General features: G+C 39.3%; 1 protein-coding gene across 4 annotated transcripts in view; it reads right to left on the bottom strand.

Moving 5' to 3' along the window:
• The window catches only part of NR3C2 (nuclear receptor subfamily 3 group C member 2), a 374,118-nt gene that overhangs the window by 103,194 nt on the left and 247,453 nt on the right, over nt 1-23,471 (bottom strand). For all 4 annotated transcript variants that reach the window (XM_025385317.1, XM_025385315.1, XM_025385314.1 and 1 more), the window contains exon 4: nt 13,444-13,560. In XM_025385317.1, coding sequence (XP_025241102.1) covers nt 13,444-13,560 — 117 coding nt within the window. The remainder of the gene's footprint in view (nt 1-13,443; nt 13,561-23,471) is intronic.

The following is a 23,471-nucleotide window of genomic DNA, read 5'->3' on the forward strand; positions in this document are numbered from 1 at the left end:
GAGGGGTAGTTTAGAAAGAAGGGAAAAGGACTGATTAGGATCCTTAGTATTTTTCAAGTCTCTAATGATACCATCTTGGACTCCCAATTCCTCATCTGTAAAATGGGAGGACTGGAATATGGAAAAACTCTATGATCCCCTCTATATTCTATGGCCAGGGGGCAGTCAAGCTAGAAACCCTTCAAAGGACTCATTCTTGGTCTAAGGGCTGGCTAACTTTAGTGCTATGCTTTACATATTTTAGAAAAAGCTCTAAAAGGCATGTATAGACCACTCCCTTCAGAACACTGGTAAAAGTGAAGTGAATTAATTCCTTTGAAAAAAGCTATACAAGCAGAAAATTCTCATGTACAGAGAGCCACCGGGCTTTTTTAGATCCACTAATATGGGCTATACCAAGAGTGACAGGCTCAGCTTAGGGCCAAAGAACTGTTATTTTCCTTTCAATTTCTCTGTTAACATTCTCACATCTTCTGCTGTATTTTCCTTTGCATGCTGCCTACAGCCCAGCAGGATTTTAAGGAAAAAGAATAGTACTTGTGGCAGGAAGGAGGGAGCGGGTCTAGAGAAATGAGAAGAGGCACATTCTATAGCTTTAATTTCTGAGAGACACAAATCTATGCACTCTTCATTCTTTCTTCCTCCCACATTCTAAAGGAGAGGCCAGTTTGGGGACACGATTAGGACTGCATGCTAACCAACTGATCGGATAGGAAAAAAATATTCTCTAGTATTTTGGCTTTTATTCCAGGAGTCATGACCATTTGCTAAAAGAAAAGGTCTTCCAAGTATTACACTATGTTGCCATCTGCCTTACTTCTCAAAAGAGATAGTAAAGAAGAAGGCAGGTAAAAGAAACTGGACCACTTTGCTTTGCTAGGAAAATAGCAGTGAGATCGAAACACGCATAAAAGGGTTTTCACGTTTTGAATTTTAGAAATTGCTTCACATTTGAAGTTAAACTTCACATTATCTTTTTTAAATGTAAGATTGCTGGTGTTTCTTTTTCCCAAGTTGAAACTAAAAGCAAGACTTCGAAGTAAATCATAAAAGAAAAAAAATTACAATGTATACAACTGGACAACTAATAAAAGTTAATTATTTAATTCATGAACCAGAGTGGTTAAATTGTAACTTAAGCCTAAAGTAAATATTGCTTTCATAAATACCAGTTTTCACTCTGCCCATTTTTGACTCACCTCCTTTTTTAAATGATCTCAAGATTCAGAGTGAGCTTTTTTCAGCAAGATTTTTTTACCAAAACCCATAAAACCTAGCCTGTATATGCAAAAACCAGTAACAAATTATGTGAATTTTGTATCACATACTGTGCCAAACCTCACTTATAGATAACTGCGGATGCCAGCTAAACACTTGTACCATGGCTGTCTTTAAAAGATAGCTGAGCCGCTCTGCCTACAGGGGACCTGCGGAGTGCGGCCGCGCATAGGCTTTGCCACCAGGAACAGAGATCTGGGTTCTGGCTCTGCTACTCTCTGGTTTGGTGGCCTTGAGCCAGCTTATTATTATTATTATTATTATTATTATACTTTAAGTTCTAGGGTACATGTGCACAACGTGCAGGTTTGTTAAATAGGTATATATGTGTCATGTTGGTTTGCTGCACCCATCAAGTCGCCATTTACATTAGGTATTTCTCATAACGCTATCCTTCCCCCTGCCCCCCCACCCCACAACAGGCCCCAGTGTGTGATGTTCCCCACTCTGTGTCCAAGTGTTTTCATTGTTCAATTCCCACCTATGAGTGAGAACATGTGGTGTTTGGTTTTCTGTCCTTGCGATAGCTTGCTGAGAATGATGGTTTCCAGCTGCATCCATGTCCCTGCAAATGACATGAACTTATCCTTTTTTAGGGCTGCACAGTATTCCATGGTGTATATGTGCCACATTTTCTTAATCCAGTCTATCATTGATGGACATTTGGGTTGGTTCCAAGTCTTTGCTATTGTGAATAGTGCTGCAATAAACATACGTGTGCATGTGTCTTTAAAGTAGCATGATTTATAATCCTTTGAGTAAATACCCAGTAATGGGATTGCTGGGTCAAATGGTATTTCTAGTTCTAGATCCTTGAGGAATCGCCACACTGTCTTCCACAATGGTTGAACTAGTTTCCACTCCCACCAACAGTGTAAAAGTGTTCCCATTTCTCCACACCTCTCCAGCATCTGTTGTTTCCTGACTTTTCAGTGATAGCCATTCTAACTGGTGTGAGATGGTATCTCATTGTGGTTTTGATTTGCATTTCTCTGATGACCAGTGATGATGATTTTTAACCTCCATGCCATTAACTCGCTTGTAAAATGGACACATGAAGAGTATGAATCTTATAGTGCTGCTGTGAGGCTTAAGTGGGACGGTGCATAAAATGGGCTCAGCAGAGTGCTCAGAGCATGGCAAGCCCTCAAAAATGCCAACTGTTTATTCACGTATTCAATCAACAACCAGTGAACAACAAACTTTGTGCCCCGTACTGTTGCAGTCATTGAGGATAAGGCATCAAAAACACAAACACCAATTCCTCCTCTGATGGAATATATAGTTCGATAGAAACTAATACCTAATACTTTCTTACTATTATTGCTAAACCAGTAGTGCTCAATGGCCCCAAGGGGACATTTGGCAAAGTCTGGAGACATTTTTAGTAGTCACAGCTGGAGGAGAGTGAACTGCTGCAAGTGTCTAGTACGTAGAGACCAGGGACACTGATAAACACCCTACTATGCACAGGACAGTTCTCTACAACAAGAACTATCAGGCCCAAAATGTCAACTGTGCAGACATTAAGAAATCCTGTTTTAAGTTACTGACTCAGTTAATCCTTAGAATACTCTATGAGGTAAGAATGATAAGGATAGGCTGGGTGTAGGTAGCTCACACCTGTAATCCCAGCACTTTGGGAGGCCAAGGTGGGCGGATCACGAGGTCAGGAGTTCGAGACCAGCCTGGCCAACATGGCAAAACCCCAACTCTACTAAAAATACACACACACACACAAATTAGCCTGGTGTAGTGGTGGGCGCCTATAATCCCAGCTATTCGGGAGGCTGAGGCAGGAGAATCTCTTGAACCCAGTAGGCAGAGGTTGCAGTGAGCCGAGATTGTGCCATTGCACTCCAGCCCGGGTGACAAGAGCAAGACTCCGTGTCAAAAAAAAAAAAAAAAAAATGATAAGGATAGGCATTTTCTTTTTCTAGTAACCAACAGTAACCATATATTACAGCATGAATAAGACTATACATATCATATACATATTTACAATAACATTTATATATTTTATGTAATATATGTTATTTGTAAAGTACTCTACACGTTAGATACAGATACATTAAAACATACCTTCCTAGCATGTGCTTTTTAAAAAAGAAATCAGCTGATGGATTTTACAAAAGAGATTCAGTTCACTTTACAACCAGTGGCTGTACCCTTGTCATCTAGATTTTAAATGATCAATAATCTCTTCTGATTCTCGCTCACGTACTACAGAGGGTAATCTTTTGGGCCACATCTGTAATGATTCCAATATCAGACAAGGGGACTTCGTGGTGCGCTAGAGACACCAGAAAAGGAGCTCAGAAGTTCAAGATCTAGTTTAATTATCTCACTGCCTGGGCAAGTCACATAACTTCTCTGGGCACCAGAGGCCCACCATTACCAAAACATGGGGCCATAATACCTTTGCTGGGGATTCAGAGGTTGGCAGGATAAAATGAGATAATGTGTGAAAGCACTATGGAAGCCACAATGACCCACCCCACATTCACCACCTCCACCACTGCCAACCAACACCCACTCAGCGATCGCTTTCTTTTCACCATACATTTACTCATCAAATCTCATCACAGTCTGAGAGGTAGGTATGCTGATCAATGCAATGTGAGGAAAAAGAAACTGGAGCACAAAGAAAGGATAACTTGCCTGAGGTTACAAGTTCAGTGAGTGGCAGAGCAAGGGCTCCCATCCACAGTCTGGTTCCAGGGCCTGCCCTCTTAGCCAGTGTGGCCCTCTGTCTGATTTGGTGTTGGTGCTTGGAGCATGTCCTCACATTAGCAGTGAGGCCAAGCTCACTGTTCCCTCGATTTCTAGGAGCTGCTCTGCTCTATAGGAGTCCTCTTTACTCCTTCATCCTGATTAGCCAGCCAGTTAATTCATTGATCAAAGCAAAGAAGACGAAGTCTCATTTAATTAGTTTTTTCCACTACATTTTTTAAAACAGGTACTATGTGTACACAACACATGCTTCCATCACAATACAAAATTCAAAGGCACAGAAGGATCTAGTGACAATTAGTTTTCCTTCTTATTGCATCTTCCAGCTACCCAAGTCCTCTCTGTAGAGACAACCACCACTACAAGCATCTCATATAACATTCCAGAAATGTTCTATACAATATGCTTTCTAAAATAGCATATTTTGTATGCTATATTATGTATATATTATGTATGCTATATTTTGTATATCTACTTTACAACCTTATTTTTTTCACTAAATACTAATTGGGAGATCAGTCCATATTAGTACATACAGAGTTCCCTTTATTTTTATTAATGTCTGAAGAGTATTCTGTAATTTATTTAATCCATCTTCAACAGATGAATATTTAATAAATTTCTGATATTTACCAATGCTACAATGAGTATTTTATGTAGAGATCATTTCTAACACTGCAAGAATATACGTAGGATAAATTCCTAAAAGTGGAATTGTTGAGTCCAAGGGTATGTGCCTTTTAACATTTTATTGAAATAGCCAAATTGCTCTCCATAGGGGTTGCACCAATTTATTCTCCCACCTGAAATGCAGGAGATCATCAATGACTTTAACTTTATTTCCATACTCTCATCAAACAGTGTCATAAAAATGTTTTATCCTTGTCAAAAAAATTATATCTCATTACATTTTTAATTTGCATTTCTATTATAATGATTAGATTTAGAATCTTTTCATGTGTTTCAAGAATGAATTGTATTTCTTTTATCTGCAATTGTTCTGTTCATATCCTTTACCTGTTTTTTAATGAGTTGTGTTTTATTTTCTTATAAAATTATAGGAGCTCTTTATCTGTGAGAAAAATTAACCCTTGTCTATAAGTTGTATTTCCTCCAGTTTCATGTTGTTTAAGGCCTTTACAGTAATATTTGATTTGTAAGTAATGTTCATTTTCTCGATTTTTTGCTTTAATAGCTTCTGAGTTTATTTCACATAGTCATCTTTCAGTATCCTCAGGGGATTGGAAAACGCATCCCCTGCTCTGAGATATCAAAATCCATGAATTCTCAGGTATCTTATATAAAATGGCACAGTATCACACATAATCTATTTTTCCCCCATAAATTATTGGGGTACAGGTGGTATTTGGTTACATGAATAAGTTCTTTAGTGGTGATTTGTGAGATTTTGGTGCACCCATCATCCAAGCGGTATGCACTGTACCACTTTTGTAGTCTTTTATCCCTTACCCCCGTCCCACTCTTCCCCCCAAGTCCCCAGAGTCCATTGTATCATTCTTACGCCTTTGCATCCTCCTAGCTTAGCTCCCACATATCAGTGACAACATACAATGTTTGGTTTTCCATTCTTGAGTTACATCACTTAGAATAATAGTCTCCAATCTCATCTAGGCACTGTAAATGCTGTTAATTCATTCCTTTTTATGGCTGCATAGTATTCCATCATACACACACACACACACACACATACACACACACACACACAAACACACACATACACTACAGTTTCTTTATCCACTCATTGATTGATGGGCATTTGGGTTGGTTCCACAATTTCACAATTGTGAATTGTGCTGATATAAACATGCGTGTGAAAGTATATTTTTTGAATAATGACTTCTGTTCCTCTGGGTAGATACCCAGTAGTGGGATTGCTAGATCAAATGGTAGTTCTACTTTTAGTTCTTTAAGGAATCTCCACACTGTTTTCCACGGTGGCTGTATTACTTTACATTCCCACCAGCAGCGTAGAAGTGTTCCCTGTTTACTGCATCCATGCCAACATCTACTGTTTTTTGATTTTTTTATTATGGCCATTCTTGCAGGAGTAAGGTGGTATTACATTTTGGTTTCGATTTGCATTTCCCTGATCATTAGTGATGTTGAGCATTTTTTCATATGTTTGTTGGCCATTCGTATATCTTCTTTTGAGAATTGTCTATTCATGTCCTTAGCCTACTTTTTGATGGGATTTTTTTTCTTATTGATTTATTTGAGTTCATTGTAGATTCTGTGTATTAGCCCTTTGTCAGATGTACAGAAAATTTTCTCCCACTCTGTGGGTTGTCTGTTTACTCTGCTGACTCTGTTGTCTGTTTCCTCTGCTGACTGTTGCTTTTGCTGTGCAAAGCTCTTTAGTTTAATAAGGTCCCAACAATTTATATTTGTTTTTATTGCATTTGCTTTTGGGTTCTTGGTCATGAAATCCTTGCCTAAGCCAATGTCTAGAAGGGGTTTTTCCAATGTTGTCCTCTGGAATTTTTATAGTTTCAGGTATTAGGTTTTAAGTCCTTAATCCATCTTCAGTTGATTCTTGTATAAGGTGAGGGATGAGGATCCAGTTTCATTCTCCTACATGTGGCCAGACAATTATCCCAGCACCATTTGTTGAAATGTCCTTTCCCCACTTTATGTTTTTGTTTATTTGTCAAAGAACAGTTGGCTGTAAGTATTTGGGTTTATTTCTGGGTTCTCTACTCTGTTCCACTGGTCTACATACCTATTTTTATACCAGTACTACGCCGTTTTGGTAACTATGGCCTTATAGTATAGTTTGAAATCAGGTAGTAGGATGCCTCCAGGTTTGTTCTTTTGGCTTAGTCTTGCTTTGACTATGTAAGCTCTTTTTCAGTTCCATATGAATTTCAGAATTGTTTTTTCTAATTCTGCAAAAAATGATGGTGGTATTCTGACGGGGATTGCACTGAATTTGTAGATTACTTTTGGCAGTATGGTCATTTTCACAATATTGATTCTACCCATCCATGAGCATGGGATGTGTTTCCATTTGTTTGTGTTGTCTATGATTTCTTTCAGCAGTGTTTTGTAGTTCTCCTTGTAGAGGTCTTTAGACTCCTTTCTTAGATATATTCCTACATATTTTATTTCATTTTTTTGCAGGTATTGTAAAAGGGGATAAGTTCTTGATTTGATTCTCTGCTTGGCTGCTGTTGGTGTATAGAAGAATTACTGATTTGCGTAGATTATTCTTGTATCCAGAGACTTTGCTGAATTCTTCCATCAGTTCTGGAGCTTTCTAGAGGGGTCCGTAGGGTTTTCAAGGTAAACGATCATATCATCAGCAAACAGTAACAGTCTGACTTCCTCTTTACTAATTTGGATACTGTTTGTTTATTTCTCTTGTCTACTCTGGCTAGGACTTCTAGGACTACGTTGAAGAGGAGTGGTGACAGTGGGCATCCTTGTCTTGTTCCAGTTCTCAGAGGGAATGCTTTCAACTTTTCCCAATTCAGCATTATGTTGGCTGTGGGTTTGTCACAGATGGCTTTCACTACATAAAGGTATATCCCTTGCATGTCGATTTTGCTGAGAGATTTTTTTTTTAGATGGAGTCTCGCTCTGTTGCCCAGGCTGAAGTGCAGTGGCGCGATCTTGGCTCGTTGCAACCTCCGCCTCCTGGGTTCAAGCGATTCTCCTGCCTCAGCCTCCCCAAGTAGCTGAGACTACAGGTGCATGCCACCACACCTGGCTAATTTTTGCATTTTTAGTAGAGACGGGGTTTTGCCATGTTGGCCAGGTTGTTCTTGAGCTCCTAACCTCAGGTGATACTCCTACCTCGGTCTCCCAAAGTGTTGGCATTACAGGTGTGAGCCAGCATGCCTGGCTGAGAGTTTTAATCATAAAGGGATGCTGGATTTTGTTTTATGCATTTTTTTTGCATTTATTGAGATGATCATGTGATTTTTTGTTTTAATTATATTTATGTAGCATATCACATTTATTGACTTGCATATGTTAAACCATCCCTGCATGCCTGGTATGAAACCCAGTTAATCATGGTGGATTATCTTTTTGATATGTTGTTGGATTCGGTTAGCTAGTATTTTGTTAAGAATTTTAGCATCTATGTTCATCGAGGATATCAGTCTGTAGTTTTCTTTTTTTGCTTATGTTCTTTCCTGGTTTTGGTATTAGGGTGATGAATTAGGGAGGGTTCCTTCTTTCTTTCTCTTGTAGAATACTGTCAAAAGGATTGGTACCAATTCTTTGAATGTCTGATAGAATTTTGCTGTGAATCCATCTGGTCCTGGACTTTTTTTTGTTGATAATTTTTTAGTTACCATTTCAGTCCTTCTAGTTACCATTTTAATCTGCTTGTTATTGGTCTGCTCAGGATATCTAATTTTTCCAGATTTAAGATAGGAGGGTTGTATTTTTCCAGGACTTTATCCATCTCTTCTAGGTTTTCTAGTTTATGTGTGCAAAGGCGTTCACAGTAGCTTTGAATGACCTTTTGTATTTCAGTGGTGTCAGTTTTAATATATCCTGTTTTGCTGCTTAGTGAGGTTATTTGGATTTTCTCTCTTCTTGGTTAATGTTGCTAATGGTCTATCAATTTTATTTATCTTTTCAAAGAACCAGCTTTTGGTTTCATTTTTTTGTATTGTTTGTTTCAATTTCATTTAGTTCTGCTCTGATCTTGGTTATTTCCTTTCTTCTGCTGGGTTTGGGTTTGGTTTGTTCTTGTTTCTCTAGTTCTTTGAGGTGTGACCTTAGATTGTTTGTGTTCTTTCAGACTTTTTGATGTAGTTATTTAGGACTATGAACTTTCATCTTAGTATTCCTTTTGCTGTATCTCAGAGGTTTTGATAGGTTGTGTCATTACTGTCATTCAGTTCGAATAATTTTTAAATTTCCATCTTGATTTTGTTTTTGACCCAATGCTCATTCAGGAGCAGGTTAATTTCCATGTATTTGTATGGTTTTGAAGGTTTCTTTTGGAGTTGATTTCCAATTTTATTCCACTGCGGTCTAAGAGAGTGCTTGATATAATTTCAATTTTCTTAAATTTACTGAGGCTTGTTTTATGGCCTATCATACGGTCTATCTTGAAGAAAGTTCCATGTGCTGTTGAATAGAATGTGTATTCTGCAGTTATTGGATGGAATGTTCTGTATACATCTGTTAAGTCCATTTGTTCCAAGGTATAGTTTAAATCCATTGTTTCTTGGCTGACGTTCTGTCTTGATGACCTGTCTAGTGCTGTCAGTGGAGTATTGAAGTTCCCCACTATTATTGTGTCACTATCTCATTTCTTAGGTCTATTAGTAATTGTTTTATAAATTTGGGAGCTCCAGTGTTAGATGCATATATGTTTAGGTCTGTGATGTCTTCCTGTTGGACATAGTCTTTTATCATTATATACTGTCCCTCTTTGTCTCTTTTAATCACTGTTGCTTTAAAGTTTGTTTTGTCTGATAAAAGAATAGCGACCCCTGTTCGCTTTTGATGTCCATTTGCATGAAATGCCTTTTACACCCCCTTACTTTAAGTTTATGTGAGTCCTTACGTGTTAGGTGAGTCTCCTGAAGGCAGCAGATGGTTGGTTGGTAAGTTTTTATCCATTCTGCGGTTCTGCATCTTTTAAGTGGAGCATTTAGGCCGCTTACATTCAATGTTGTTATTGAAATGTGAAGTACTGTTGCATTCATCATGCTCTTTGTTGCCTTTGTACTTTGGTTTTCTTGTTGTTGGTTTTTAACTTTTTTTTTGTTTTGTTTTATAGATCTGTATGATTTATGCTTTAAAGAGGTTCTTTTTGATGTATTTCCAGGATTTGTTTTAAGATTTAGAGATCCTTTTAGCAGTTCTTTTGGTGGTGGCGAATTCTCTCAGCACTTGTTTGTCTGGAAATGGCTGTATCTTTCCTTCATATGTGATACTTAGTTTCAATGGATACAAAATTTTTGGCTGATAACTGTTTTGTTCGAGAAGCCTGAAGATAGGTCCCTAATCCCTTCTAGCTTTTAGGGTTTCTTCTGAGAAATCTGCTGTCAGTAATCTGATAGGTTTTCCTTTATAGGTTACCTGGTGCTTCTGTCTCACAGCTCTTAAGATTCTTTCCTTTGTCTTAACTTTGGATAACCTGATGACAATGTGCCTAGGCGATGATCTTTCTGTGATGAATTTCCTGGGTGTTCTTTGGGCTTCTTATATTTGGATGTTGAAGTCTCTTGCAAGGCTGGGGAAGTTTTCCTCAATTATTCCCCCAAATATGCTTTCCAGGCTTTTAGAATTCTCTTCTTCCCCAGGTACACCAATTATTCTTACATTTGGTTATTTAACTTAATCCCAGACTTCTTGGAGGCTTTGTTCATATTTTCTCATTCTTTTTTCTTTGTCTTTGTTGGACTGAGTTAATTCAAAGACCTTGTATTTGAGCTTTGAATTTCTTTCTTCCATTTGTTAATTCTATTGCGCAGACTTTCCAGAGCATTTCACATTTCTAAAAGTGTGTCCAAAGTTTCTAGAATTTTTGATTGTTTTTTTTTTTTTCCTTTAAGCTATCTATTTCCACGAATATTTCTCCATTTACTTCTTGTATCATTTTTTGCATTTCCTCAGATTGGGCTTTGCCGTTCTCTGATCCCTCCCTGATTAGCTTAATAACTAACCTCTTGAATTCTTTTTGAGGTAAATCAGGGATTTCTTCTTGGTTTGGATCCATTGCTGGTGCACTTGTATGATTTTCTGGGGTGTTGAAGAGCCTTGTTTTGTCATATTACCAGGGTTGGTTTTCTTGTTTCTTCTCATTTGTGTAGGCTCTGTCAGAGGGAAGGTCTAGGGCTGAAAGCTGCTGTTCAGATTCTTTTGTCCCACAGGGTGTTCCCTTGATGTAGCACTCTCCCCCTTTTCCTATGGATGTGGCTTCCTGTGAGCCAAACTGCAGTGATTGTTGTCTCTCTTCTAGCCACCCAGCAAATCTACCTGGCTCCAGGCTGGCACTGGGGGTTGTCTGCACAGAGTCCTGTGATGTGAACTGTCTATGGGTTTCTCAGGTGTGAATACCAGCACTTATTCCAGTGGAGGTGGTGAAGGTGCAATGGACCCCGTGAGGATTCTTAGCTTTGGTAGTTTAATGCTCTGTTTTTGTGCTGATTGGCCTCCGGCCAGGAGGTGGCGATTTCCAGAAATCATCAGTTGCAGTAGTGTGCTGAGGGAACTGTGATGGGTGGGGCCCAAGAACTCCCAAGAGTATGTGCCCTTTGTCTTCTGCTACCAGGGTGGATAGGGAGGGACGGTCAGGTGGGAGCATGGCTAGGCGTGTCTGAGCTCAGACTCTCCTTGGGTGGGTCTTGCTGTGGCTGCTGTAGGGGGTGGGGGTGAGATTCCCAGGTCACTGGAGTTGTGTACCAAGCAAGATTATGGCTGCCTCTGCTGAGTCATGCAGGTTGTCAGGGAAGTGGGGGAAAGCCGGCAGTCACAGGCCTCATCCTGCTCCCAGGCAAACTGAAGGGCTGGTTTCATTCCCACCGAGCCACCCCAACAGCCCCGAGTCTGTTTCCAGGGAGAAGGCAAGAGGGGTTTGAAAACTTGCCCAAGGCTATCTGCCTCCCAGCTGCCACAGAAAAGGGCTTTAGTTCTCCCCCTGCCTGTGAAGTCTGCAGGCCTGATTTGGGCCCTCCCCGGAGTTCTGGCAAGGAGGCTTCTCGCCCTGTTCAAATTGTTACAAAGTTCAGCTAGAGAATTCCTTCTCCCTCTGGAGTTTTACCCCTTGCTCCTTTGGCCACCCTCCTGATGGATCCCTGTGGTGCCAGGCAGGAATGGGCTGCTTGGGGACCCAGTGAGCTCCCAGGACCTTACTGCTGCTTCTTCTACCCCTGTATTTTGCTGGGCTCTCTAACTTGACTCAGCTCCAGGTAAAGTCAGAAACTTCTCCCACAAACAGACCTTCAGCTTCTCCAGTAGGGTGTGTGTTCAGGAGAGGAGGGTCTCCCTTTCCCACTTCTGCAGTTGGGGGACTCACAGTAGCTAGGGCGTCTCCCAGGTCCTACGGGAGCAGTCCGCTTCCTTCAGAGGGTCTGTGGGTCCTCTTGGGATTGCTGGTTTGTTCTTGCAGTGGATCTGGGGCTAAAATTTACAATGCAAGCCTCCACATGCTGCTTTTTCTGGAGCTGCAATCTAGTCCTGCCTCCTGTCCACCATGACCCCCTGAATCCAGTATTGCACATAACCTTTGCACAACCTCTAGTATACGTTAAATCATCTACAGATGACTTATAATACCTAATACAATGTGAATGCTATGTTATATAGATATATATGTTACATTGTATTTCAAATTTTGTATTTTTGTATTTTTATTTTTTAAACCAAATGTTTTCAATTCATAGCTGGTTGAATTTGCAATATGAAACCCACAGATAGTGGGATTTGGAAAGGTCTTCTCTACTTGGAGAGTATTAACAAAAATTCATGTTTTCTTTTAGTACTTCTGTGGCTATTTTTCTAAGTTTAAATCTTTGACGCATCAGCATTTATTCTGGAGTATAGTTAAGAGGTGGTATTCAACTTTCTTGTTTTCCAGATGGTCATCCAATTGTCACAGTTGTATTTTCTATTGAATAATCTCCCATCCCCCCACTGATCTGAAATGTCAGTTTTATTATGTGCAAAATTCCTATATTATTTGGATCTATTTCTTGACCTTCTGTTAATCTAACAATCGATAACCAAATATCACAGATTATTTTAATTATTGTAGCTATAGTATACTTTCCTATCTGGTAGAGCTAGTTCCTCTCATTATTTGTCTTTTCTAGAATATTCCTGGCTATTCTTTAGGGATTTCGAATAATCAATTTGTATTTTTCTTAGAATTATACTATATTTGCAAATTAACTTAGGGAAAATTTATATCTTAAGGATGCTGAGTCTTCCTATCCATGGATGTTGTATACTTTTGAACTGGTTCTAGTTTTTTACCCTCTCCCCGTCTTTTAGTGAGCCTCTATAACATTTCAAAGCTTTTTTCATATATATCTTTATTACATTTACCTCTAAAGTTAGGTATGTACTCCTATGTGGGTAATGTTATCACATATAGGTCTAATTTCTAAACAGATGTGGCAATAAAAACTATTAACTATGGGTTTATATAAAAGTCATTCATTTTTTTTTTTTGTTTTTTGTTAAGTGCCCAGTTCTTGAAACTTAGCAAATTCAGGCTTGAAAAATTCACTAGAACTATAGCCATAAAACATACCTCTTTTTGACTCCAGCTAATAAATATTTCTCTCCTAAAATGTTTTAGCACGAAAACAGAACTCATTGGATTTTCAGAAACTTTGCTCCCTGTTGGCTTCGTTTTCAATTTCGAGACTACTGAGATCTGAGTGGTGCTGCATTACCTATTAACAATTCTTATTAAACTACAAATACAAAACTTACCTCCTAGATTCATTCCAGCTTGAAGACATTTCTGAAGTCTGCAAGCAGGACAATTCTTTCGTCGAATCTTATCAATGATGCAATCATTTCTTCCAGCACATAAATAGTTGTGTTGCCCTGATTGAAATAATAAAAAGTAACTGTTAAAATAGAGTATACTAGTAGAAAACATTAATATGTATACTCAGAATATAAAACTACTTCTTTCCTGCCTTGAAATCTCTTCCTCAAAAAAGTAAAAATACATGATTTGTGGATAATATAGAGGAGGAGATGGTCAGCTTAATGCAGCTGAGACTTTAGATTACACATGATAACATTACACTTATTTCCAAACATGTTCTCATATAAGTACAGCCATATTTCTCCATTGTTTGAATTTTTTGATAGCTGCATGGGTTCAGGCAATAGTGCACATTTCCTGTAGACGTCACAACAGCATCAATCTAAACAAAAGCCCTACTGCAGCTGTTTAAGCTGCTATGCCTGCCCACCATTTATACATGTGACTTCACTGGGATTTCACAGTAATTTCACTTTCAAATTACACAATTGGAAATGTTAAACTATTCCATTCTGTAAAACAAAATCTGGAACTAAAAAAAATCAGATGTGGGCACAGCACAGGCTTAGAGAGTGGCATCTATTGGCAAAATATGAAATTGTAGTCTAGCTTTATTAGTATTTATTCAAAAATATTTACTAAACACCCACTGGGTAGTAGGCACTACTAGAGGCACTAGGGATACAGTGATGAACAAGACAGACAAAAGCCTCTGCTCTTAACTTTCATTAGATTTGGGGGAGACACATTAGACAAAGTAATTAGATAAAATGTGTAAGACGTTAGATAGTAATAAGCACTAGGGAGAAAAATGAAGGGAACGTGCAAGGTGATTTTTAAATAAAGGTCTATAGATCCATCAGCCCTATAAATCCTTCCATCTAACTGTGTGTACATCTAGGAGAGAACATATACCAGAAAGAAGGAAAAGCAAATGTGGTAGGGAGGAAGGTGAAGACTGATTACTTGGCATGTTCTAGGAATAGCAGGGACACCAGGGTGAAGGAGCAGAAGAGAATGAGTAGAGAGTAAGAAAAGATAGAGATAAACAGCTAATGTGAGCCACATCACATAGGTCTTTAGAGGTCATATTCAAGACTTTGGCCTTTACTCTGAGATGAAGCCACTAGACTAGAGGGCTTTGAGCAGAGGAGTCACTTGATGTGATTTACATTTCACAGCATCACTCTGGCTGCTGTGTTGAAACTGACTGCAGTGGACTAAAGACAGAACTAAAGAGACCAGGGGTAGGAGGCAATTATTGTAACCTAGGGGAGAGAGGAAAGTGGGCTGGGTCATTGTGGTAGCAGTGGCAGTGGTGAGATTCTAGATGTATTCTGAAAGTAGAGCTGCAAGGGTTTGCTGACAGACCAGAGGAAATGAGGAGTTAAGGACGTCTTAAGATTCTTAGGCTAAACAAGTAGAAAAAGGGAACTGTCATTAGTTAAAAAGGGGAAGACAGAAGGAGCCAATGGTTTATGAGGAATGACCGCACTCAGTCTTGGGCATGGCAAGTCAGAGAAACCTGATGGGCATCCAAGTGGAGGCATCAGGTCTGTGGTTAGGAAGAGGGCTGGGCTACATATATAATCAGCTCACGGATGTTATTTTAAGCCATAAAACTAGGTGAGATCATATGGTGGGTGAGCACAAACTGGAGAGTGAAGCCTGAAGAGTCATGGGTTAATGAAAAGGAGAGAGGGAGGCCCACTGTTTACTGCAAAGTAGTGAACAGGCTCCAAAGCACTCCAGTGTAGTACCATCATGTTCCCTTGATTTAAGAATTACTAAGTAAATTACAGTAAATACTCAATAAAAATAATGTGCATCACTTAATGTAATTAAAATAATTTAATCTAAAGTATATTCTCTAACATTATTGTAAATCTTAGTAATAATAACAATAAAACAATAGTAACAGCAGAGGGAAATCTATCAAAGTGAAGAAATGAAACCCTACCATTATAATAATCTAATGCCTTTTCTAAAAATTGAAGGCTCTTAATGAATATGGGTAGGCATAGATAATTACACAAAGGCAATCAATATCCATGGTAAAAATGGTAACTGATAAATATAACATTTCATGACGTTGTACAGCACCTTAGAGAGGTTTCCACTTCTAAAACAAAATTTTAATGCCACATTAGAGTTCTTAGCTAACCCATGCAACAACCCTATGACATAGGTGAGATTATTATTGCTGCTATTCACCAGAAGAAACTCATACTAGAATTGATAAAGTGACTTCCCAAAAAGGTAGAGTTGGAAATAGAATTTAGAAAGTCTGATAATATTGCTGTGCCTCAAGACCAGGAGAGGGTTTTCTAAATACTGATTTGCAATATAATTTACTGTTGGTCTAATAATACATTGAAGGTGCTCTTTGGAAATGAGAAGCAACAGAATGTTGAGTGAAGCATACTCTACCAGCCAGCGTTTCTACCCACAATTGACATTCTGTGCCTTTTGCATATTATGAGATTGAATACAAAACCACAGATTTCATCTTTAATACACACTGAACTGAGTAAACTTTAAAGTTCAAAGAAATAACTAAACGTAATTTAAATTTGTTTTAATTCAACAAGTATTTATAGGGAACCTCCAATATGTTGCAAGGTCACGAATCATTTGCATAAGGGTTGGTTGGCTGTAGTCTAAGATTCACTCTATGAATTTTCAGTAAATGTAACTAAAACTTTTAGATTGTAGGCATACAGAATGGAAAAAAATGGCCGCTGTCTTATGAACACATTGGAAGATTTTCTCCTTTGGGTGTTCAAAAACAGAGACTTTCAAATGCCAGGATTGTTCTAGAAGGATTTAAAAAAATAAATACCCTTCAAAAATTTGTTACTGTAACAACCCAGGATAATTTTCTCCCCAGAACAATATTTCATCTTCCACAAATAGGATAGGAGAGTTGTAAGAGACTGTTGCAGACATGTCATTTTCAGAAAATTTTGTCGTTTGTATTTTTAGTTGTGTAAACATTAAAAATTTAAATTACACCTACACAAATATATAATGTGTGTCTCATTCTTTAATTCATATTAAACCAACACAACACACAACCAAAATCTGTCCAGTAGGACTCAGAGAACTTTAGTTATCCATCCATCTGTGTACTCAAGTTCAGTGTACCTCCTGGTTAAGGTTGGGGCAGCTTTTTGGGCACAAGGCAGCCATTCTAGAAGACAGAAAGCTTTCAAGGTTAGGATAAACTTGGATGAAGTACCAGGATGCTTAGGTCAGTTAGTGCACGTGTAACACAAATTCAAAGACTTATAGGAAAACTAGATGAACTAAATTAAAGGGAAAATAAAAGCAAAAATGCTTTATGGACTTAACAATAACAAAGTTGAGTTTAAAAATAAATCAGAGGTATCATTTTTTTCTATTGTTTTAAACTATGGTATTGTTTTTAACTGTAGAATAATTCAGTAACTGTTTAAAAGTTAATCTCATTATTTTAAAAGTTATTGCATTCAATAAAAGTTGTCTTTTACAATTTTCAATTATTTTGAAATCAAGAAGCAACTTTTTGTTATACTTGGCCTGGTCCCAACTGAGAAAATACAGATTATGTGACATGCAGTTCTCTAAGAATCAATAGCATAAGAACAGAAAAGTAGAAAAACGAAGGGCAGGGAGGAGAAAGCACGATAAAAAGGAACCAGCTTCACAACCAGGGTCCATCTGGGTCTCAATCCTGCCTCAGTCAATAAGGAGCTATCAGAGCCTCAGCCAAGTGGCTCAATGCTTCTGAGCATTGGTATCTTGATCTATAAAATGCAAAGAGTAATGCCTACTTTCTATATTGTTAAATGGTTTCAAATGAATAATATACTACACAAAAAGCAAGAAGCACAAAGCCTGGCCTGAAGAAAGAACTAAAAAAAAAAAAAATTAAAGGTGATAGAGGCGGTAGTGATGAAGCTCACTTAAAAAAAATGGGGCCAGGCACGGTGGCTCACGCCTGTAATCCCAGCACTTTGGGAGGCTGATGTGGGTGGATCACGAGGTCAGGAGATCGAGACCATCCTGGCTAACATGGTGAAACCCCGTTTCTACTAAAAATACAAAAAATTAGCTGGGCGTGGTGGTGGGCACCTGTAGTCCCAGCTACTCAGGAGGCTGAAGCAGGAGAATGGTGTGAACCTAGAAGGGGGAGCTTGCAGTGAGCCAAGATCACACCACTACACTCCAGCCTAGGCGACAGAGCAAGACTCCGTCTACAAAAAAAAAAAAAAAAAAAAAAGAAAAGAAAAGAAAAAAAAAGTAGGATGAGAAAATCCAAAGAACAAAAATCAACTCTTAATGAATGTTAAGTGAGTAAAGAGCATCCTGTGGGAGCAGAATGTCACCTTTGAGTATGAAGGCCTCTAGATGAAAAGAGTCCACTTGGGCCAAGGCAAACACCATTCAGCTCTGAACCCATCTTCAAGTCTTTAGCTTTTTTTCTGAAAGCTGGCAAGGATAGGAGTGTGTTGAACTATATCTTTAGGGTAAACACAGGATAAAAAGCCAGGATTGTCCTATCTGTTTGCAACTCAGCTAAGAATTCTAGACTAGGGCCCAAGACTATAGGCATGGGATAAGATTCTGGAAAGTTATAACTTCCTGGTATTATTTCTCTCGATATCTCTTATTTTTATATATTACTTAACATCAAGACTCTTTAAGTAGGCACATACACTCAGGGGCAGAAGCAAAGGTGAGCCTGGGAGACTGAATTCCATTTTGCCGGGAGCCTTGAGGGAAACTGCACCCCTGTGGATGAGAGAAGGCAGAGGTAACTGATATTTACAGACAGGCAGGTTGAGGAGCAAGGCCCTCGGAAAACAAGAAAAAGAGGTTCTAGGATCTAACATGTGTTCCCAGACAATGAGTTAATTCCATTCCACAAAGATTTTTATTTTTATTTTTATTTATTTTTTTTTTTTTGAGATGGAGTCTGGCTCTGTCACCCAGGCTGGAGTGCAGTGGCCGGATCTCAGCTCACTGCAAGCTCCGCCTCCCGGGTTCACGCCATTCTCCTGCCTCAGCCTCCCGAGTAGCTGGGACTACAGGCGCCCGCCACCTCGCCCGGCTAGTTTTTTTGTATTTTTTAGTAGAGACGGGGTTTCACCGTGTTCGCCAGGATGGTCTCGATCTCCTGACCTCATGATCCGCCCGTCTCGGCCTCCCAAAGTGCTGGGATTACAGGCTTGAGCCACTGCGCCCGGCCTCCACAAAGATTTTTAAGGCAGAATATAAAAAAATAGAACATAGTCCATTTCTTCCAAGACCTTATATTCAAGGGGTTAGGATGAGGTTGGGGATATTGAAATGATTAAGATACATCTACCTATATAACAAACCTGTACATGTACCTCTGAACTTAAAAAAAAGATATATCATGGGTCTTGATATGTTCCGACTTTAAAGAAGGAAGGGATCATACTGGAGCTGGGAGATGAATCAGTCCTTATAGAGAAGGAAAGCATCTGGGGTAAGCCTTAAGGAATGTTCTAGAGGAATGTTCATACAATGAAACATGGAAAGGACAGATGTACAGGTGTTCCACACAAAGAATTAGCCCAGGGAAGGCTGAGACACAGTTAAGTGTTCAGTAAGCAAGTGGTCTGGGATAGGCATGGGATAAGATTCTGGAAAGTTGTAACTTCCTTGTATTATTTCTCTCCATATCTCTTATTTTTATATATTACTTCACAGGCAGGATGGGTACAGAGGAGGAACAGACAGTATCCACACAGTCTGGTAGCCCGGCCATTTCCAGAGGCCGCCAGTGCCCTGCAGGCTCCAGTGCCCCTTCCTTTCTTCTGGGTTTCAGCCCCATGCATCTACCTGTTCACTGAATGTTCCCACCCGAATGTCTCTGACACTTCAATCCCTCCCTGTTCACCAATCAAATGTCACTTCCCCACCCCCACACAGCCCCCTTCCCACCTGCTATATGCCCAATTTTAAAGCTACAAGCAGTTGTATGAACTAGAAGCTGCAAGTTATCCATGGTTTACACGGCTTCTCCCCAGAATCCTCTACATTCAAGGGCTGGCAAAGTACTGATGATTCTCCCTTCTAAGTGTCTTTTGAGTTCTATCTATATCCATCAGTCCTTTCTTCATTGCAGGATCTCTTGGTTAAACTTCTGAATTATGGAGTTTGAATCCCTGTTACTATCGGACTTTAGAGAAGTTACTTAACCTTTTCATATATCAGTTTCCTGACTTGTTAAACAAGAATTATAAAGGTGCCTATCTCATGAGTTATCATGAAAATAATATACCACATAAAGCACTGAAAATAGTCACTGCTACGCAGTAAGGATAAAATGAATGGTAGCTGTTATCGCTGTATTTGTGTGATTATCATTATTACTATTATCATGTATTACTGCATATTATCAGTATAATTTCAATGGACTTGTAAGTAGTCTACCTGCCTCTGCTAATTCACCACTTCTAAGTCAAATGATTCTAACTTCAATTTAAAAGTTATTAAATTAAAAAAACTCTCACACAGACATCAATAGGTTAAAAAAAGAAAGAGAACTGTTTTGGTTGAAATGAAGCTAAGGGGTATCCCTGGTGTTTCCCTCCATCTGTACCCATCAGTGGCGTGGGAGGCACTCCACAGGAAACTGCGGCCTCTAGGGCAGGCTCTTAGGGTCCTGGGCCTCCCCAGAAGTTTCCCCCTCTTCCGTACAGCCTGCAGTCCTCCCCCTGAATCACAGATCTGACAGATCTGATTATGACATCATCTGCTTAAAGGCCTTCTAGGGCCCTTCACTGCTTAAACTCTCAAGTCCAAGCTCTTATAAGCTCCGTATTTAATGTGAGTTGAGCCAGTGTGTCACAGGGAGGGGAGGTGGGCAGGTCAGAACTCAAAGATGTGCTTAGCAAAAGTTACGACCATTTCAGAAAAAGGAACCAAAGCTTGGTCAGAGGCATCTAACCTAATAACACTGGATTATGTTTATCGGTGGTTTTAGTTTTGGTGTTTTTATTATTGCATGTATTGTTCCTATTATGGATGTGAAGGACAATATGCTTATGGTTTATTTTAACAAGTAAAAGAACTCAGAAGATTGGTCCTTTGCCTGGTTGTATCTCTGTTCGCAGGTACAGACATATAGGTTGCTCCTGAATCACAAACACCATTGCTACAGATATCCTCAACTATAGACTGTAGTCAGCAGGCACCGTCTCCTCTGCCTGCCAACCCTGGCTGATGCTTGGTCATGGGTGGTGGCAGCACTTCTGGCATATCTCCCCCATTACTTTTCTTTTAAATCTTAGAAGGCAGTCTCATTTCTGTTTTTCTCTGGTGCCACTAATTTCATGTTCTATGACATCTATGGATCCACATACCTCCTTCACCTCCCCATCAGTGTCCTACTCCTCTACCTGTATCTGGAAAACATTCTATCCCTCCATACACATGGCTGATCATCAGGGTAGTACCCTTTTATCAAGCAAGACACTGAGGTTCTCAGGGAGAGTTAGATACGAGACATGAAAAGAACCAGGTTCTGGAAGCCCTGAAAGCACAGCAGACACCTACAAATACCCTTGAGAATCTTTAAAGAAGGATTTGCAGAGAAGGAGGTGCTTGAATTACATCTTACGAACAGAAGGCCTCAAATTTTGTCTTTTAAAAAACTGACTTATCACACATTGGCAACATAGCCTTTTACATATGGGGGACTGAATATGAAAAATCAAAACACTGAACATTGACATTTTGCTCCCACCACAGTACCCAGATTCCTTCCTGTCCCCACAGAGAGGCAGTGCTGGGGCCTCAGATTGAGCCTCCCAGTGGGGAACACCTCTGCCCACCCTTGACCTGACCTTTTTTTCCAGGGGGAGGAAGCTCCAAGATGCTATATTACAGGCCTCTCTCCATCCCCTTTACTCAGTCTGCTTTCATTAGTACATTTGAGAAGAATTAATCTGGCTTGCCTGCCTCCACAGTGGCTTCGTCCTCTTGTGGGACAGCTCCCTCTGGGAGCAGGTGCTCAGCCTCCAGTCTTGGGTAGGCCTGTCCTGATCTAGCTGTTTCCTTGCCTGTACCTAATGTGGGGGCTCAGACGACCAGGTCCCTTTGGCTCTTATCACTAAGTCATATACTTCAACTTATTTACCCCCAAATATTGATGTTTTATCTTCCACCAGCCACTCCTTTGTTTTATAACTCAATTTGTTCAGAATCTGGGTGGGGAAATGTGCTATTTTACAGGTCCCTTAGAGATGGAGAAAGACAGAGTTAACACCAGAGTCCCTGAGATTCAGATCTCACAAATACGGACACATACAGAGTGAGCTCCTGAGCTTGAATCCTAACAAAGGCCCTAAGGTTCCCCCTCATCCCACTTCCTCTGTATTTCACTCCTTAATTCCTGCTTTCCCAGATCTGGAGCTCATTAAAAGGCAGGGAACCCAGGGAATGTGGTCATTATGGGAATCCAAATGTTGATGACAGTGAAGGCATAGTTTAAACCCTCTTCTGGTGTTTTTGTTTTCTGTCTAATAAACAATCTTGAACAAATTTCACCACTGAATCTTGTTTTCCTTTAAAACCTTATTTTTATGCTCCCTATGTTATGTGAAATGTTTTCTTTTTCATATCCTGAACATACAAAAGTATTTAAATAAAAAGGACAGTAACTTATAAAAATAGTTTGATATTTATCACTCTCTGAATGATCTATTGCTTAATAATTCGTTATATGCCAGAGCCGACAGTTTGATTGTTGCTGCTGTTCATTCAAATATGGGAACTATAAAGCACCAAACTTGTTGCAAGCCTTCTTCACTAACTACCCCTGGTGGATACTCTAGAATAACCAGACCTTAGGTACAACGTAAGTTTCCCTATTTTAAAAAAAATCATTTATTTTCAGTATCAGAAAGGCAATTTCTCCAAATCCCTTTTAAAATTAACTTTGTGCTTAAATCTCTTTCTCATTTTTAAAGATCCATTTGTTGTCCTGCTGCAAGATTTTTTTTTTTTTTTAAGCAGTTGACAACTGCCCAGCAACAGCAGCCTGTGTTTGCAGTCACTATTTTGGGCTACATCACATGTCACTTACATAACCTTGTTTAACTGCTCTTGAACTGGTTCGAACAACCTGGGAAACAGATTAGAGCGGTCCCAGCAAATTCCCGCATTGCAGATTCTGATGGTCGATTTCCCTTCCCCCACCTCCCCCCGCCCCCCCATTCTTATAATGTCGCATGGTGAGTTAAGACGATGTCCAACAAGAACTGGTTATTCATTGTTGGAGCCAACTAAAACATTCGATAATTAACTTCCTCTGCTCAGTTAAAACCAGTTTGGTCTGCCCATAATAAACCAATCAACAATGATCCCCTGCTGCTGAGGTTTATGAGTGGGCCTGGATTAACATGTTTTAAAATGCCAGGGGGAAAAAGAACTGACTTGAGAAGTAAGTATAGGTTGCCTTTGCCACCTTAAAGCACAAATCTTTTGAAGCTATGTTTTTAGGATTCTAATATTTTAATTTAGAAGTCAGATTAGCATCATTTTTTTTTCTGTGGTGTTTCAAGAGTTCTTCCCATGTGGATAAGCAAAAAATTCCCAAATAAACATTCTTCTTGTTGTGAAAGGTGTTCGTTTTTCATTTTTTAAAATGTACTTTTAATTATCATAAGAATTTGTATGCATATTTTAGTAAAAGGGAATCAAAGATAATATCATATGACAAAATCCAAGTGATGTAAGATTTTAACCTTGAGAAACACTCATTATGGTGTGCAGTAAGAAAAAACAAGTAAGTTACTGACAAGGAACAAGGAAAATTTTTTTCAGGAAGAGTGACTTACGTCTCTCACACATTCAATACTAGGAATTTAACATAGCTGCACTTCACTATGCAAAAACATCTGTTATCTAGATAAACTAATAAGTTATTCAGGGCAGTGGAAAGGGA

The sequence above is a fragment of the Theropithecus gelada genome, chromosome 5 (genome assembly GCF_003255815.1).
Source record: "Theropithecus gelada isolate Dixy chromosome 5, Tgel_1.0, whole genome shotgun sequence".
Taxonomy (NCBI): Eukaryota; Metazoa; Chordata; class Mammalia; order Primates; family Cercopithecidae; genus Theropithecus; species Theropithecus gelada.